The sequence below is a fragment of the Acartia tonsa genome, chromosome 5 (genome assembly GCF_053477335.1).
Source record: "Acartia tonsa isolate MP-2025a chromosome 5, ASM5347733v1, whole genome shotgun sequence".
Lineage (NCBI taxonomy): Eukaryota > Metazoa > Arthropoda > Copepoda > Calanoida > Acartiidae > Acartia > Acartia tonsa.
Genome location: NC_137264.1, coordinates 13,541,423 through 13,561,499, shown reverse-complemented (window position 1 = coordinate 13,561,499; position 20,077 = coordinate 13,541,423). Strand labels below are relative to the sequence as shown.

The following is a 20,077-nucleotide window of genomic DNA, read 5'->3' as shown; positions in this document are numbered from 1 at the left end:
TAAATTTTTTTTGCTGCGCAGTCCCTACATAACAGTAACAAGATGTCTGTATGTATCGAAGGATCTCTTACCGAAGAACCGATAGGTCCAGGGAAGGTTTAACTAGTTAGTTGGGGGTACCACCCTTCCATGATCAATCGCAACTAGAAAAAAATGTTCCCCTTAAAATAGACGTAGACGCTAGTGAAAAAAATAAACAAAGAATTAAATAAAAATAACTCTTTTGAACATTTTTACAGAACAAAAATTTGGTTTTACAAAAAAATAGGAAGAAAATGTTTTTACATTTTACAACAAAAATATTTTTAGGCCCTTAAATTGCTAAAAAAAAATGCCTTTACATTGGCAAAAAAGGCCTTTTAATTCAATTAAACACAGTAAATTTTGAATAATTGCCAAATAAATAACTACAGGGTGTCCCAAAAATGTTTGAAATCCACTTTTCTTGTAAAATAAGACAAGATATAAAGCAAAATTCTATAATATTGACACAAATAATAAAATCTACATATCTTTCTATGGGGCACCCTGTGCGAAAATAGTTTTTGGGTCATGGAAAGAAAAGAAGAAGGAGGTTTCGTCGTATTTTCACTGTAGCTTTTGATCAGTTATTTAGATAAATGTTAATAATTGTCCAGGGCAGGGTCTAGAAATAGAAGAAAGGCTTCTTTTAAAATACGACGAAATCCGCTACTTCGTTTTCTTTCCACGATCCTCGTTTTTATAAACAAAGAATGAATATTATTGCATATAAAACATACATAACAATAAAATTAAATAACATCATAATGATTCTTTTTAATCATATTTAGTTCTTTTTTTATATAATAGGGTACTTTTTCCATATCAACCTGTATCATTTTCTGTTATAATGGATATAGAATACGTGGATGTTATGACAGGGGAATTCAGGTTGCTAATATAATCTCAGATATTGGTCAATACATTCCTCAATGGTCAGGAGGGGGGGGGGGGGGGGGTGATATGGGATATCGTTATATTAGCCAGCTAGAAGATTCTTACACAATATCCATCCTCGTATTCTAAATCAATTTCTGTATATCTTTAATAAATGCCAAATTAACTTTATATTATCTTTTAGTGTATACAAATAAAAAAATATAATTTTAACAAATACATATTATGCAATTATTTCTACAAATTGTATCAGAACTGCATATTATTTTAGAGCACAATTTCTTTTACTATTATCATTTAAAATCGATACAATATGCGGATTTTTAAAAATATATAAGTATTTAAAGGAAAAATCATTTTTATATAATCAAAGATATAAATAAAAATATACTTTTAAATCATAGGGAATAGTTTAATATTCTGTTTTTCCATATTAATTCAATAGTTAGAACATAATGGTATTAGTAAATAAGGGATTGGAAGATGAATTAAAAAATTAACTTTCTGCTCTTGGTACTTTTTGGGTAACAAAAGGAGTGTAGATTAATCTATATACCCTTGTCCCCTCCCTCTTTCTTGGTAATTACATATTTTAATATAACATAATAAGCATACATTTTTTATAAGCGATTTTTCTGACAATAATATATGTTTCTTTCAAATTATAAATACTTTAACTTAGTACATTACGGGCGTGCGGGGAAAAAGGTTTTGCACGCCCCTAATTTGTATTAAATCTTATAGGCAGTAGTTATATTACATATATTTTAGTATTATAATTAGTTTTTTAGCTTTTTTAGTTGGGTTTGATAAATAATTTTGTTAGTTGTAAACTACAAAAATAATTATAACTATTCTCTTTTGAACAGTTGTTGATTTGAAAATATTTTCTGCAATATTTTTGGGCAATATAAATTATTAAGCAACAATAAATTGCGGATTTTAAATAGTCAAGATTTGTCCTTATTTATATTTTGAAACAAAATACTTATTTCTAGAAAACCCTTTAAACCAAGATTGGGAAATTGGGAATTCATAAAAGATAAAAAAATTCATTTAAAAGAGGAAAACTATTTTCAAAACACTAACTGTTTCTATTATATTTATAATCTGTTTAACGTATGTATATCATAAATCTTTCATAAATAATGTTAGTTTTTAATACATATATGTTCTTAATTTTTTTAATTAGTTTAAATCAAGATAACTTTTATTTTTTTTCAATAGCTACATTTTTGTTTTAATAAACTTTAACTACAAAAATATACCAAGAGTTTTTAGCGCCTTCTATACATATCACAAAAAAACTTTTGGAAAAATCAGTTTGCGGATTTTTTTATCGCATGTTCATGAACAAAGACGACATCGGTTGTCGTGTCTTGGTTTCTTTTTTCTTCTGGGTTAGCGGGAATAGATTCCAAAGTCTTAAAATGTTTAAATATTTAAATATATGAAAACAGAAAGGTAAATAAAAGATAGATTGCCTCTAGGGGCAAGTAAAATGTTTTCTTTTAAATCTCTTAAGATTACCTAGCTTGAGGGTGGTAATGGTACCCTCCCCTTATATAGCTATAATCCTTAACACGACCTATGAAAAGCTACACTGTAAAGTAGAACAATATAAGTTCAGCGGTTAGCGAGATCCTTCGGTACAAACAGACAGACAGATGGCCTTTTACTTTATTAATATTAGGATTCACTGAACAAGAAAATCCTCGAGAGAGTTACCTAAGGGTTTCATCCGCCTCCGCAGTGAATATAAAACTTTGGGGACTAGTGTAATTAATAGTCCAATGTCCCCTTCCTCCCTGACTCTTTCTATATTCATTCAATAAAATAAAAAATCCACTTGATGTACATCAAATTATCGGCCATTGTCTTATCCCTTTAGATCTCTGGGTCAGTATGAAAGTCTATATAGTTACCTAAGGGTTTCATCCGCCCCCGCAGACAGTAGAGTGGAGGTATCGGGAGATAGGGAAAGGTGGAGAACACGTCGTGTGTGCCCGGTCAACTCACCAACCTAAAAAAATTAAAAAGATTAGTAAATATGAAAACCAGGTATGTATATTTTCAAATCAATTCCCCAAATCTCAGTTTCTTCCCCAATTCATAGGCAGGTAGGTTATCATATCCTTACCAAGACCCCCCCCCCCCCCACCACTAACCCCAAAGGAAAATAGTGAGAAAAAAATATACCTAGAGCCCTGATTACAAATTTTACCTACTAAAATGATAAAAGCTGACTGTTCCTTTATGCATATGTAGACGTAAGGGGGGGGGGGGGCATAATGACATTTAAACGTAAACCGTGAGCAAAATGGTCTAAAAATTGAGCTAGACACTTGTAACTTGGTACATAAGCCTAGTCCTATAGGTACTGCATCTAAATGGCAAAAAAATTCTTAAATATTTAGGTTAGGTTAGGTAAGAAAAACCCTGCGGAAATGGGGTTTTTAGGCCTTTTTTTTGAGTTTTGGTCCCAAACTTGCTGAACAATCTTAAATAATGTCCTTATGAATAGACATACAGTATTTAAGCAAAAAACTTAAGAAAAAACAATTAAAAGTTAGTTTTTATGTCAAATTACACTAAAACAGGCCAAAAAAGGTCTAAAAATCCCATTTCCGCAGGATTTTCTTACCTAACCTTAAAATAAAAAATTTTGATTTTTTTCTCATTTAGGTGTAGTATCTAAAGGACTAGGCTTGTGTGCCAAGTTTCAAGCGTCTAACTTAATATTTAGACAATTTTGCTCACGGTTTACGTTTAAATGTCATTACGCCCCCCCTTTAAATTATAGGTATTCAAAAGTATTTTTTTTTATACCAAATGAAAAACAACAAACAGTACAGACCTCTCTGTAATTTATTTCATTGGGAGGACCAGGGGACTCTTTCGAGTCTTTAACCCCCAACCCCACTTTTTTTGTGTGTGGAAAAAGTAAAATAATTCTGTTATATTGTCAAATATTATCCATCAAAAAACTAAATATTCTTACGGCCAAATACCGGATATTGAAACTATCCGGATACCTGGCTGATTTCTAATGCTGGATGTCCGGTAATTTGCCGGATATCCGGTATCCGACAAAAAAAGTATCCAGTTCAACCCTAATTCTTACTTTTTTCATAGTTGGATATTTCCAGATGTTTATTTCATGTGAAGGATACCCGTGGCTGCTCGCTAACTCGTTGTAATTCTCGTTCCATAACAGACTACACACCTAGTACATAAACAATTATGAACACAGTCATAAAAGCGAAGCTTAGTACAGTTGGAGGAACATATTAACATGTTGAAATGGATTTTTCAGTCTAATTTACATATAAAGTTTAATAGTTAGGGATCATTAGAAGGCTATTGTAAATCATATAGTATGGTGCTTTCCCTTAAAGTGTCTAGCGAGCACAGAACCCCCACTATTTTTTTAAAATTAGTGAAAAATGTCGGAGGGACATATCAATATCAGTTTTATTTATGATACACAAATTACCCCTACTGTAGATTACATTTAGTGGTTGCAACGTTTGTATACTCAACCTAATGATCCCCCAAAAAGTCCTCAAAGCTGTTGAGCCAAAGAATAAAGAAATGTTATTATAGAACTTTGGGGACTATTGTATTAGACACTCCTAAGAATGTGATTGTGTTCGTTTGTTGTGCTTTGTATCTGTAGGATTGTTTAAGAATGGGATGTTGTTGCTACGCCTAAAATATGATGACAATTTAACCAGAGAGAGAGAGAGAGAGAGGGGGGGGGGACAATGGGGGTGTTTATTACAAAGTGTAAAATAACGTCTTAACAACTTTGGGGACTTTATTGAATTTTGATTTGTTTAGTTGAGTGTTCAAATGTTTCAACCACTAATTGTAATCTAAAGAAATCGTAATTTTGTTTAGGTATAATTATTGGGTATGTACATCAATCTATCGGCCTTATCCCTTTAGATCACTGAAAATTATCAGTACCTGTGACTTTGTGTCTAAACTGGTAATATTTCTTCCTGTGTTACAATTCCAAAGTCTTAAAAAATATATGGTTTTAAACAAACTTTTGTACACTAAAAGAACCATAGAAGGTTGAATGAATATTATTACTTGAATCTTACACCATATTTTGCTGTTCTCTAATAAAGTGAAACTTGCAGCGGGCTAAAATATTGAATTTCCCTTTCATCCCCTATACCACATTCCGCCCTACTGGTTGAACAAACTGTCCAATGAACGAGTTCCATGAAAGCCAAATTGACGACGATTTTCCCCCTGTTATAATATTCATGTAGCTGATTCAAATATATTTCTACATTTTGAACTGTGTTCTTATTTGTTTGGATAGCCTCTATTCAACTCTAGCGCCGTGAATTGTTCCATTAAGAAATTATCGCTGAATTAAAGTGGTAAAATGTGTGTATGTGTATTTTTGTATCTAAACATTTCTCTAACCCGATGTGTTCTCCTTTTAGAGAAATATAGAAATCTAATTTTTCAACGTTATTGCTATCTTAATAGCTCTCAAATCATTGGCAGGAGCAACAGTTGGTAATGAAGCCTGGAGAAAGAATTTGGCATGAAAAAAAGCTACATATTCAGCACCAATCTCCATCTGCTTTTTGACATCAGGCTCTGGCTTATAATAATTGCCAGTCATTGTTATAACTAAAAAGTAGATGGCACAAGCAAACCAACGGGCTTGATGACAGGCTTGAGGCTGGTGAAACCTGAATTTGCCGGGAACTTGACCACCCAAAAAAACTACCACCAGCTGGCACAGGTATTTGTGATCTGAACGGCCACTTTGCCAAATGTCTTGCTTAAGAGCCTGTCATCAAGCCTGTTGGTTTGCTTGTGCCATCTACTTTTTAGTTATAACAATGACTGGCAATTATTATAAGCTAGAGCCTGATGTCAAAAAGCAGATGGAGATTGGTGCTGAATATGTAGCTTTTTTTTCATGCCAAATTCTTTCTCCAGGCTTCATTACCAGCTGTTGCTCCTGCCAATGGTTTGAGAGCTATTAAGATAGAAATAACGTTGAAAAATGACAAAGAGCTGGACAGCAGGTATGGTGGGTTGGCACAGGCATTGTTGGACAGTACAAGACGACATACTTGGTATTTAGTTCCCCAGCTTATTGGTCTATCATTGGCTGATGAAGATTTGGAGGTAGAATCTCGCCATGCAATTCTAAATAAGATTTCCAGTTTGATGTTCCTGAATCTGATGAGTTTGATAAAGAAATATCAACTCCTATAGTTGAACCAGATACCAACACGAAGCTGGAAGATCTTGTCAACCAGGAATCTTATCTTTTGTTTGAAGCTTTGGGTTTTAAAGCTGAAAATCTGAAGCAGCTCCATGAATCTAATTTCGATTCAGCTTCTCCTATATACCATCAGTTCAGAGAAAAAGTTAAGAACATTTCTGTAACGAATGTTACTGCTGAAAGAAATATAAGGTTAATTTCTGATTTCATCCTGAAAAATCATAAGGAAGATAAGCTTCAAGATTGCCTTCAAGTGGTATAAAAGAACAGAAAAGATTACCCCAAAAACATGACCAAAAAATCTTTTTAAATAATGTGTATTTTGTGCTAAAATATCAAATATTTTTTTTATAAAACAGTAATAATTTTCACAACTTGTATTGTTTTTGTTTATTTTTTTGCCTTTTTCGTGCCTAAAACTTAGTTTATACCATTACAAATAATCTGTGTTTTAATTTTTTCACTCCATATGTCATTTTTTATGTTTTTTTTTCAGATTACAGAAGAAAAATAAATAAAAAAATGGTAAAAAAATCACGAAACCTCTCCATTTTTAAAAAATGTGATTTTACTGGGCAAAAGACTTGTCCTAGGCGATCAAACTTTAACACAAGGGTTTTCTAACCTAAAGGTATATTTATTTGAGCGGCACTACTTAAATTTCTAAAAAAGCCGGGGAAAAAAAATCCCCTATGGACCGACACCCCTCTAAAAATTTTTTCTCCAAATAATTAAAAAAATTTAAATGGCAAAAAAAAAAATTTCAAAAATTTTACAGGGGGATGTGGGAGGTTTCCCAATCCCAATGAATTCCTCCCACATAGGTTCTTTTTACAAAAGACATTTTCACTTTTTTTCAGTTATTTATTTAAAAGAAAACCAAGAATCTATTTTTCTCGTATTTATTCAAATCTGGTGGATAGGAACCGGTTCTCATCCATACGAAAAAACTATGTCTAGCATCGTATTATATCCAGCTTTCTACGAATATAAAAATGTACAATCATAAGATTAAAACCAGTTTTTTTAGCCTGTGCCTTTGGCACCTTGGGGCTAAAAAAACTGGTTTTAATCTTATAATTGTACATTCTATATCTGCGGAAAGCCGTTTATAATACGATGAAAGAAATAACTAATAAAATTCTTTTTTCAATTTATTTCTAAAATTTTTTCATAACTTGTCCTCTAAAGATTTTAAAAATATATTTGATTTTGACTACATGTCTGAAAAACTTACATATGATTTTATACTTTGTCTGTCTTATCCAGCTTGCACCACGAGGAGGTCAAGTATAATAGCAAGCCATTTTTGATGAATTTCTTTGTTTTTAATTTTTTAAAATTTTTTTTAGCTTTTCTTGTTTTTTTTTAAAAAAATCTTTTTATTTTTTTTATTTTTTATACTTTTTTTTTAATTTTATTTTTTTTTTATAAAAATTGTGTCCTCATAGGATCATACAGAGCTAAAAATGTTAGCTACTGCTCTGAGATAGACCAACTTATTTAGGCTTGCTGCATAAGTATTAACTTTGGCATCAAGTCTTTGTGCCACTAATTTGTATTTTTGTCTAACTGCAGGATTGTTGACAGCCTGATTGTCAGCATAAACCTTATGTTGGAGTGCAATGTCCTTTATAAGCCCATCTAAAAGTTTCCACACACTGCACTGGGATGTTTAGAGAGAAAGAGTGAATTTAATCCATTATGGTATCCTTCTACAGCATTAGTGGTTCTGGGAACATTTTCAGCTGGATCTGTAAAATGGTTCCAAACTTGAGGGGGATACGTAGGAGGATTTCTTGGTATGCCTGCACCTCTATCTCTACCCTGGATGTAAGTTACCTCAAAGTAGGCAATCAGCTCATTAACTCTCTCTATATCTGGAAATAAATCAGCTAGTTCATGAAATCTTAGTAACACATCATCTAATGGAACAAATGATAATGCCATTAAGGATTTGACTGCCATGTTGAACTCTGGGTTGCTTTCAAATTGGCTCTTTAGACCAAGTTCTCCAACTTTTCTTATTACAGATTGACTAAGGTGGAAAAGGCATCCTTTTACTGAAGCATTTGGGTATGCCAGTCTAAATGCATTTTGAGCAGCATTTTCAAAGTCAAGCAACATAATTTGGGGAACAGAATCAGGCAGAAGTTCCTTTAGGGCATCTAGCATCCTGATGTATGTATTTTGTTCTTTGTTGGGCAAAAGAAAATACACTATTGGAGGATAGTTGTTGCCAACTTTAGCATGGATTGTGTAAAGCTGGTAGAAAACTGATGGCACAACAGCAAAGGTGCCATCACCCAACCACACATTCTCATCATCCAGTACATGTAAAAGCTCCCTGGAGCCTAACATTAAAATTCGGTTAGGATCTGCAATACCTGTGACATGAAGAAGAACATTCCTGTATTTCTCAGGAATTTCAAAGCTTAAATTCTGAGGATTTGGCTCTACAGGATTGCCCACTCTTCTCTTAGCCCTGATGTTGTCATCTAAAGATGGGCGCTTAGGTAACCTTTGCAACGTATCTTGACTTAGACCTGCAAGGCAATCTGCAAGAACAGATCTTGTTGTATCAAGAGTTGAAGAGGCCTTGGTCCTCATGAGGGACTGCACTCTCAACACATCATTTTTCACTGGATCTCCAGTGTGTGAGTGTACAGGTGCCTCATTTCCCTGAAGTATGCCATTTTTCGTTTTGATAGTTGCAGAGCATCTATGTTGCCTCTGCATGCGGCACCTCCATGTCCTCTCACCATTTCTTCCTATTCTATCTTGCCTCAACACATATTGGAATCCACCTTCCTCTCGGACTTCACCTCCTCTTTCTGAAAATTGAGCATCTCCACCTTGCATGTTGCCTTCTCCTTTTTCTAATATTTGTAGAAATTAAAAATTATGTATTTTAATTTACTGAGAAAACAACAGCAGTCTTTAAAGTCCATCTAATTTTAGTTTTACAGAAAATTTTATAAAACAAAAAATTCTTAGAATTTGAAGTTAAATATAAAATTGTTTTTGAAATTATCTGTTATTATGTTTAACTCTAAATTTTATTGTCATTTATGTCTTCTTGTACCCCTAAAGAAGAATGTAGTTATTATTTCTTCTACCAATCACTAAAAAAGGAATTGCAACCCAACCCTCCCCCCCATAATCTTAAAAAAGTGGGATAAATGCATTAAAGTACTTAAAATTTGAATGAATGGATATAACAGTGTACTCAAGCTGTGACTTCCTCCACCACAATATGTTTATCAAAGGACAAACTATGAATGAAAATATGTGACCTTCCACACCCCCTGAAAATGATGCTGTTATATTTTTTTTTAAATGGAAAAAAAAATTTATAAAAAAATATTTTAGGGGGGTGTGGAAGGTCTCCTCACCCCCGAAAAATGGAAAAAGAAAAAAATTTGAAAAAGAAATTTTTAGGTGGGTGTGGAAGGCCACCCCACCCCAAAAAATTTGAAAATGAAAGAAAAAAAAAATTTTAGGGGGTGTGGAATGTCACCCCACCCCAAAAAATTTGAAAATGAAAGAAAAAAAAATTTTGAAGGAAACTTTGATTGGGATGTGGAAGGTCACCCCACCATCAACAAAATTAAAACTGGAAAAAAAAAATTTGGAATTTGGAAAATTTTATTTTTAGGGGGTTGTGGAAGGTCACTTCACCTTGAAAAATTGAAAAAGGGAAAAAAGTTGAAACATTTTTGGGAGGAGTCCCATGTGGGAGGGATCCCGTGTGGGAGGAATACCGTGGGAGGTATCCCGTTTGGGAGGAATTCCATGGGAGGGATCCCGTGTGGGAGGAATACCGTGGGAGGTATCCTGTTTGGGAGGCATTCCCTGGGAGGGATCCCGTGTGGGAGGAATACCATGGGAGGTATCCCGTTTAGGAGGAATACCGTGGGAGGGATCCCGTGTGGGAGGAATACCGTGGGAGGTATCCTGCTTAGGAGGAATTCCCTGGGAGGGATCCCGTGTGGGAGGAATACCGTAGGAGGTATCCTGTTTGGGAGGAATTCTGTGGGAGGGATCCCGTGTGGGAGGAATACCATGGGAGGTATCCCGTTTGGGAGGAATCCCGTGGGAGGGATCCCGTGTGGGAGGAATACCGTAGGAGGTGTCCCGTTTGGGAGGAATCCCGTGGGAGGGATCCCGTGTGGGAGGAATACCGTGGGAGGTATCCCATTTGGGAGGAATTCCGTGAGAGGGATCCCGTGTGGGAGGAATACCGTGGGAGGTATCCTGCTTAGGAGGAATTCCCTGGGAGGGATCCCGTGTGGGAGGAATACCGTAGGAGGTATCCCGTTTGGGAGGAATTCCGTGGGAGGGATCCTGTGTGGGAGGAATACCGTGGGAGGTATCCTGCTTAGGAGGAATTCCCTGGGAGGGATCCCGTGTGGGAGGAATACCGTAGGAGGTATCCTGTTTGGGAGGTATCCCGTTTGGGAGGAATCCCATGGGAGGGATCCCGTGTGGGAGGAATACCGTGGGAGGTGTCCCGTTTGGGAGGAATCCCGTGGGAGGGATCCCGTGTGGGAGGAATACCGTGGGAGGTATCCCATTTGGGAGGAATTCCGTGGGAGGGATCCCGTGTGGGAGGAATACCGTGGGAGGTATCCCGTTTGGGAGGAATTCCGTGGGAGGGATCCCGTGTGGGAGGAATACCGTGGGAGGTATCCCGTTTGGGAGGAATCCCGTGGGAGGGATCCCGTGTGGGAGGAATACCGTGGGAGGTATCCCGTTTGGGAGGAATTCCGTGGGAGGGATCCCGTGTGGGAGGAATACCTTGGGAGGTATCCTGTTTGGGAGGAATCCCGTGGGAGGGATCCCGTGTGGGAGGAATACCGTGGGAGGTATCCCGTTTGGGAGGAATTCCGTGGGAGGGATCCCGTGGGAGGGATCCCGTGTGGGAGGAATCCCGTGTGGGAGGTATCCCGTTTGGGAGGAATCCCGTGGGAGGAATTCAGTGGGAGGGATCCCGTGTGGGAGGAATCCCGATGGAACCGAAAACATTATTATTATAATTATATTTTTTTAAATTTTTGTCAGTTTGAGCCAAACAAAGCGTTTGATAGAAATTTCTTATTTTAAGATATTCCAGGTACGGTTATAAAAAAAAAAAAATTTACCTATTGTTCTATTCAATAGGGAATACAAATATATAGAGCACCTTATCATTCTACTACTATTTTTAGGCCTTATAACACACACCTTTACGGGATTTACTAGAAAATGACCTCCCTCTTTGGAGGGGGTGGGGAAGGGGTCGATCACCACCTTCACCTCAAGTGTACACTGTCCATAGAAGCTTCTGGAGGCACAGCCGCAAGTTTTAAGTAAAAATAAAATGTGGATAACGTAAAACAAATTAAAAAATTAAAAACTTACTTGATTGTCTTATCCCTGGCACCGCCACCGCTTGCAAGAACTCCGGACTGCCACGGACACCAAGCCACTGCACGCACAGCAGCCTTAATAGATAGATAGATAGTTAGATAGATTAACGACAGCCACTAGCAAGAAATCCGGACTGCCACGGACACCAAACTACCGCACGCACAGCAGCCTTGATAGATAGATAGACAGATAGATATAGATAGATAGATTGACCACAGGTGCTAGCAAGAACTTCGGATTGCCACGATCGCAATCGCTTCGGCCTCTAGGGGCTAACAAAACAGGTTTTAATTTTACAATTTTTCATTTTAATATCCAAGGAAAGCTGTCTATAATACGAAACGATAATGATTCTTAAGTATGTCTCAAAAACGGTTCTAATCCAGCGGATATTAAATCGGTTTCGAAGCCATACTGGTAAATACTGGTAAATATTCCACTCTTTTCCTGGTCTGTATGTTGTTACCTGATGGTCTGTAATGGTGAGATGCGGTGCTTGGCCCGCAAAACATTCTCCCTGTGCGGCGTTCCACACACAAACCAGATTATCATTGCCTCCGCTAGCCAGGTAACGCCCGTCCGGCGACCATGCTAGTCCACATACTTCCTACAATCAATAGTTTTTTTTTTATAGAAATACATAGGTAAGAAATAGGGATCACGAAAAGAAAAAGAAGTAGCGGGTTTCGTCGTATTTTCACAGTAGCTTTTCTCCCATTTCTAGCCACTGCGAAGAGCTCTAACCCTACGGGGTAGTCATTAACTTTCACCTAACCTATCAAAAGCTACTGTGGAAATACGACAAAACCCACTACTTCGTTTTCTTTTCATGATCCAAAAGACCATTCAGAGAATTTAGCCACTTATCATAGTTTACTGTTATCAATAATTTTCTTGAAGCTTTGTAAAAGTATTGTATAATATTATGTGTCTATCTATCTGCTCCTTTTTCTATCGCTCTACAAGCATGTTTGTCAATCTGTCCATCTGTCTATCGCTCTAACCTCATGTTTGTGTGTATGTCTATCCCTAAATGCCAGAGTTTGTATATGAGAAGCCGAGACTTGATGGATAGAAACTATTACTTTACTCTTATTTGTCTATCTATCTATTTGTTCATCTGTCTATCACTCTACAAGCATGTCTGTTTGTCTGTCTGTATGTCGGTAATACCTGTGTATGAATATGAGAAGCAGAGACTAGATGGTTTGGAACTCTGACGTCACTGTGTAATATTGACCCAGTTCTTGAGCCGCTTGATAAAATATACTACACATTTTATTTTGTCATACTCAAATCTTTTAATAATTCCTTGGATTAGGTATTTTCTTTTTTTAAGGAACTAAATATGTAACATGAGAAATAATGATTGCTCATCCAAAGGTGTTCTCAATAGTATAAAAACTTAGCTTTATATGACCCAATAACCCTTGACAGAAATTAATCATAAATATTTTATTTTGTTCAATTACTTGGCAGGTTTTGTAAGTGAAAAAATATTTCTGAGTTTTTCATAAATAATGCCACGAAAATTGATTCACTTAATTTTAAAAAATTAATGGATAAAGACCAAATTACAAATAACTTTGAATGAAGCTAGCATAGGTTCTGGGTGCACTGCACATTAAAAGAAGAAACTCGCGAAATTGAAAACGTTTTTCGCGCATTTTAGTGTGCTGTGTCCTTCATGTGCAAAAAATTTGCGATAAAATCAAAATTTAATAGTTGAATATAACATTCCTGGTTCCAAGCAAGACTGGACACCCGCGAATCATGTCCAGTCATAACCCGCAGCCGTTTGCCCGCCGCCACATCCCACAGCTGGACAAGGCCGTCACTGGTACCAACGGCCAAATGGTGGCCGCCGTCTGAAATCCAACGCACGCTGCAAATATACTCGCCATCTGGAAATAAAAATTAATCAAGCGATTGATTGATATTTCTTCACATTTAGCTCAATTTTACCATAGTACACAGTTTGGTCTGTTAATTAAATTATAAGGGTACCCGAAGTTTTATTAATACATTATCACATTCGTTAGCTTAAAAACATTAGGTACTTTTTTAAAATCCTAATTGGTTCATTTAACTTTCAACTGATAAGTTTTGACTACCAATTTGATAATTTTGTTTGTCATCATTAAGGGTGTGCAGTGCAACAATTGTTTTGTACCTTAAGATCCCTGGTAAAAGCTTCACAATAGTTTAAATATTCAATCCCCATTCTTCATTATACCCCCTCTCCTCTTCTTTGTACATAAACCAAAACTAATGAAAATGCAAATACAAATCGAAATACCTGCGGCTTCCAGCAGCGGCGTAATAGCTCCATTGTCCGCGTTCCAGATGAAGGCTGTGCTGGCGAGAGCCACGGCCAGCTGGTTGCTAGCGCTCCAGTCCACCACGTTCAGGTAGTAGTCGTCGATTATGTCCGGCGCGTCCAGGATTCGATCTGCTGACTGCAAAATACGATTTTTACATTAAAGAATAAGATTACATTAGGTACTTTCTAAATCTTTAGGAAGATATTAAAAATAGATGATAATCGGCCCAAAAAGTCTCACCTGCCTCTTATTATGAAATAAGTTGAAAAAAAAATGAGGAGGGATGTTTTATATTGCGTTTTACTTTATCCCAGGTTATATTGACAACAGGGAAGCCCCGCAGGGTTAGCGCACATCAGGTATAGCCCCCTTCATAGAAATGAAATAAGATTGATATCCTTTATAAACCCATTAAAAAAGGCATAAAAAACTAATTCCCCCCCCCCCATTTCCATGTTATTTTCAATTTTTAAAAAAATAAGGGGGCTCTGTGCTCACTCAGCATTTTGAGTCCCAAAAATATTTCTACCTGGGGTATTAATCTGACAGTTTGTTTTTGAGCCGCAGCTTCGCGCTGACTGTTGCTTAAAATTTTCAGGCTATCCAAATATCTATTTGATGGGCTAACCTAAAAAAAAATTATGTCTTAAAAAGAGAAGCCATAAAAACAGGGGAGTAATCTTTTCCATTTTTGAAAAAAATCTAAAAGAATATATGGGAGGGGGGATAAAATGAATAAAATAGAGTTCTTTAAATATTTTTCTATTCCCCCCCCCCCCTCCTTGGTGGAAAAAACTATGGGGAATAAAAAAAATTTGTAGCAGAGGAAACAAATTGAAATGAAATGAAATATTTATTTTTATGACACATAGTAAAATAGACATACATATACATGACATAAATAATCACAAACAAGCAGTAAAATTGATCATGATTAATTAATTACAGTATAGCAAGGTTAATAATATCCACATAAGACAAAAAAAAAGTTAATATACGTGTCAAAGGACTAAATAATCTCTCTCGAGGTGATATTAGATAGCCTTTGCGAATAACATAGAATAATAAACTAAAAGGTAGTGTGAATCTTATTTATTAAAACAAGAAAGTAAAAAATTGTATAAGGGTATATTACAGGGATATTAATAGGGAAAGGATATGATGAAGGAAATAGTAGGATGATTGTGTGAGTGTGTGTGGGTTCATATTAATGATTAAAATACTTATAATTTAGTAAAAAATAGAGAATTGATTAATCTAGGGCTTGTAAACAGACAACATAGAGGTTTTACATTCTTAGGTGTCAAGAACGACAAAGTAGTCTATTAAATGTTATATCTATTCTTGAGAGAAAACATTTTTTAAGCTGCTTCTTAAATTGATTTAGGGTTAAGGCATTTTTTATATTGTCACGGTCATTAAAATTGATCTAAAGCAAAATATACACCCCTGGGTATCTACCAAACATTAGTAAAAACTTTGCTAATTACTTCAGTTTTGTAAGAGAAAAGAACAAACAACGGTAGAGCAAAAAAGTTATAAAATAGCAAGGATGGCAACATCCCTAAGTGAAAAACATTGAGAAATATCAACAAACATAAAGAGTAAAGGTTTATTAATCAAAGGATTCTCGTTAACACAGCTTCAATTTTTTCCTAATATGGTACTTTTAAGTATCGAACTATAACTAACCTTAGGATTAAATGATAGAACTCTGGATGTATTTGGATCTCCAATATTTAAATTTCCTTGCAAGACTCGGGTGTATTCCCGCTTGCTGGGGGACTGCATCTCCACTTCGGAATCGTTGGGGTTCTAAACAAGGATTATTTTGACAATAAAGAGACATCCGCTCCTAGGGATATAAAGAGATAAGACAATGACCGACAAATTGATGTACATCTCAAATGATTATAAACAAAATTATCCCTTCTCCAGATTACAATTAGTTGTTAAAAAGTTTGGACACTCAACTAAATGTACCAATGAATCAAATATTCAATAAAAGTCCCCAAGGTTGTTAAGCCAGCGAATAAAAAATGTTATCCCATTTTTTAGGATCAGAAAATAGTTTTTTCATAGAAGGAAGATTGTCTATGAGTACCAATTATAAAAGCTTCAATTACATTTTAACTAAGAATAAATAGGATGTCTGTATGTCTATCTTTCTCTGTTTCTACTTGAATTCTATAAAACTTAATTTAATTCAGAATTTTACCTCTCTAAATAGTTTGTGATATGCATTTTCAAAATCCATGGCACTTCTGTTAGGAATAAATCTAGAAAATAAATTTTGTTGCAACATTTATATGTAAAAGTAACAGGATGTCTGTGTCTGCATGTAGGAAAGGATCTCACAAACAGCAGCATTCAAAAAATCTTATTGTATGAAGCAACTCAATCTGATTTAGCCAATTCTCAAGAATAACTGAATATTTTAAGTAATTTTATAATGATAAGACTTCGAGACCGATTAATATCCGCCGGATCAGAACCGGTTCTCAGCCATTACTAAAAAAAAACTACTAAGCACCGCATTACAGACAAATTTCCACGAACATTATAATATCATAAAATTAATATCACTTTTGTTAACCAAGGCCTTTGGCCCCTCGGGTCTAACAAAACTGGTTAGAATATTATAATTTTATGTTTAACCATACGCGGAAAGCTGTCTATAATACTATGCGAAAAATAACTACTGATATTTTGTACCTGTCTCCAGTTTTTCTGCCAGGTGTGCTTCCGGGCGTACCAGGAGTTCTACCGGGAGATTTTCTAAAATTATAAAATGTTCTTAGGATTAAAATTGTTGTATAATACCTAGAGCGTTAGCTATTCGGTGATGTGAAAAAACAACACAAAAAAAACTATCACAATATTGAAGATACGGTAATTTTTCAATAAATCTGGAGAAAGTTATTAAGGGTTAATTTTTCGTAAAATAGACGTCTTACATTATAAGAGGTGATTATAGATATGCTATGCACATTGCCTACATGTCTTATAAGTTATTTAAATATGTAATGTACAAGTTTTATTTTGGCAAGGCATTCCCCTCCTCATAGTAGGTATATTTACTTTAATGCACTATTTGTAATAAACTCGACAATATCCATACAACTAGCTTAACTACAAGTAAGGCATGAGTCTGATTATTTTTCTTACCTAGGAGTTTTGGAAGGGGTTCTTCTTATCAAATGGTCTCCAGGTCTCTTTAACCCTAATAATAACAAATACAGATAAATGAAAAAACTTAAGGGGTTTTGTTTACTAGGAAAAATCCAGATTATTCATTAAGATAATCATACGAAATGTTAGTAAATCCTATTATATAAAGTATTTATTTGATATTTTTTATCTGTGTTCGATAACTACTAAACCGATTAAGTTTCACATTAATGGGAAGCTTTAGGTATACCTTGGTTTTAGTCTACTTTTGTGCCCTCCGATCCCTACCTTTTCAAACACAAAGCCCCTTGATCCTAAGGGCGCAGCCGAAAGTAAGAAAGTAACAATTAAATACCTGTAAATCCAAGAGAAGTATCCAATCCAGACAGATTGCTGAAATATATGTAATAGTTATTTAACAAATCTTTTTTATATTTTTAATCATGAATATCAATATTATATAAGGATAAGACAATGGCCGTTAGATTGTGATGTACGTCTCCAATGATGATACATAAAATTACCCTTTGAAGGTTACAATTGGTGGTTGAAACATTTAGACACTCGCTTAAATGCACCAACCATGCAATAAAAGTCCCCAAAGTTGTGAAGCCAAGGAATTAAATGACAATGGACTCTTAGTTTATGTACAATCACAATTATGTTATATAACAATGACATACCTACCCCAAAATAACGTACAGTTAATTATATTAAAGGTTTGTACTATCCTTATACTAAAGTAACAGGATGTTTGTCTGTGTGTCTGTACCGAAGGATCTCGCTAACCACTGAACCGATCGGTAGCTTCTCATATGTCCCGGGAAGGTTTATAACTATTTTCTTAGGGGGTGGGACTCACCCCCCCCTCCAAAAAAAATTTTTTTTACGTTTTTTAACTAAAATTATAAATAATGGGGGGGGGGGGCATCCCCCCCCCCAAAAAAAAAAAAATGTCCACCCCCCAAATATTTTTTTTAATTTTTCTTGTAAAATCTGAAATAAGAAATTGGGTTATCAAATTCGACTCCCCCCTTCTCAAGTGCCCCTAGAGGCCTCTATATAGGGGGCGTAGCCGCTAGTAATATATAAAGAAACAAAGATTTTAATTAAGGTCCCCAAATTTTTTTAAGTCAACGAATGAACTGAAAATTAAACTATTACAGAAAATTTTAAAAATGTTCTATTATACCTGGAGTTATCTTTATTATTCCACGAAAAATCCATTTTTTTGTATTTTTATTTCTTTTTAAAAAAAAATTCAACTTCTACCAAATATCACAAAAATTTACTCTATACATCTGAAAATGAACATTTTTATGGCTTTTATAACATTAAAAAGTCACTGATAAGAAGAAAAATAGCATTTTAATGCTAGAAAAGCTCTGAAAAGTAAACAAACATGATAAAACTCGCATTTTTTGAGCGTTTGTTTACAAATTCTAACAACTCGCATCGACCCCTTTCAAATTTGCCGCAATTGCGCATCCTGTTGTTGGACAAATTCTTCTGTGACAAAAAATCCCATTTAAGTTCCTTCTACTGCGTTTTAATTGTCCTAAGCGACTACGCCCTTAGGGACATCTAGGGGCACTGAAAGTAGTAAGGGGTTAAAATCAAACTTATCAAACCAAAAGTACCCAAAGTTTTCAATCCTTTTAATGAGAGAACCCAGTCAAACATGCGTCATCTCTCCAAAAAAAATAAATGACAATTTCAAATTCATAGAAATGATAGGAATCTTTTTTTCATTGAAAATGAAAAATAAATGACCAGCATTTTTTTTTCATTTTTGTAATTTTCCCCCAAATGCCAGAAAGATGAAAAGAATGTTTTTTTCATTAAAAATGAAAAGTGAATGACCAGCATTTATTTTTCATTTTTGTAATTTTCCGAAAAATGACCCGGCATTAAATTTTCATGTTTGACTTTTTCCAAATTATGCCAAGAATCTTCATATCATTAAGAGATGAAAAATAAATGCTGGTCATTTACTTTTCATTTTTTTGATGAAAAAAACATTCCTGTCATCTTTTTTTCATCAAAATGACTTTCATTTAATTTTCATACCATTCTTTTTTTCTATATTACATTGTTAGAAAAAATCCCGCTAGAGGTCTCAAATTTTAATTTTAAAAGTGGGAAAAGTTAGGTAAAAATAAATTTAATTAAAATTGAGTAATTATTATGTTATTAGAAAATATAACGGAAATATTTTTGAACATGAAAGGAATTTTTAACATTCATTTAAAATAAAGAAATCTTATTTGAATTACAATTTCAATTAGTCATATAAACAACTAAATTCAGTGTCAACTACAACACATTCTTTATTTTAGTAATATCTTTGGCCATCATACTTAGGTACATGTGGTAAGTCCTTGGATGCTGCTTTACATTATATATTATTTCCGTAAAAAGATGACCTGGCATGTAAATTTCATTTCTGTACAAACATGACTGTCATTTAAAAGTCAGGTCTCCACAAAAATGATTGTCATTTAAAATTCATTTCTATAATCATCAAAATCGGTGCCATTTTAGAAGGGAGTTGATTCTGAAATATCCCTGATTTTCATTTTTCTGGCATGATGATTTTAAATGAATAGATGTAAGTGAAAAAGATGAAAATTAAATGAATTTTAATGAAAATGTTAGCTGGGTTAATTGTTTTTAAAACTTTGGGTACCAGTATAATTCAATGTCCCATATCTTTTCCTATTGATAATACAAAGTAGAACGATGTCTGTCTGTCCGTCTGTCTGTCTGTCCCTTAAGATCTAGGTAACCACTGAACCGATCGGATTCTACTCTTCAGGGTATATACCTATTGGTCCTGTGGTGGTTTTAAGCTATTTTCTTGGGGGGTGGGACACCCCCACCCCCCCCAAAAAACCAAAAAATCTCCCCCCCAATTTTTTTTTTCTTTTAAACGAATTTCGCCTTAATTTTTTTATCACCTCTTGGGGCAAAGCCCCTAGAGGCT

The 20,077-nt window shown here is 34.9% G+C and overlaps 1 protein-coding gene across 1 annotated transcript; it reads right to left on the bottom strand.

The window, feature by feature from the left end:
* Positions 1-204: 204 nt before the first annotated feature.
* LOC145318808 (cell division cycle protein 20 homolog) lies at positions 205-18,535 on the bottom strand. The gene is made up of 18 exons (XM_080160393.1): positions 18,284-18,535; positions 17,447-17,484; positions 17,089-17,143; positions 16,636-16,698; positions 16,139-16,199; positions 15,613-15,735; positions 14,450-14,548; positions 13,896-14,055; positions 13,339-13,500; positions 12,770-12,867; positions 12,063-12,203; positions 11,588-11,670; positions 4,891-4,945; positions 4,043-4,144; positions 2,844-2,941; positions 2,008-2,342; positions 1,024-1,776; positions 205-863 (listed from the first exon to the last, which is right to left on the bottom strand). Exons 1-16 carry the CDS (start codon positions 18,316-18,318, stop codon positions 2,255-2,257), a joined length of 1,461 nt encoding a protein of 486 aa, XP_080016519.1. The 5' UTR covers positions 18,319-18,535; the 3' UTR covers positions 205-863; positions 1,024-1,776; positions 2,008-2,254.
* Positions 18,536-20,077: the final 1,542 nt, after the last annotated feature.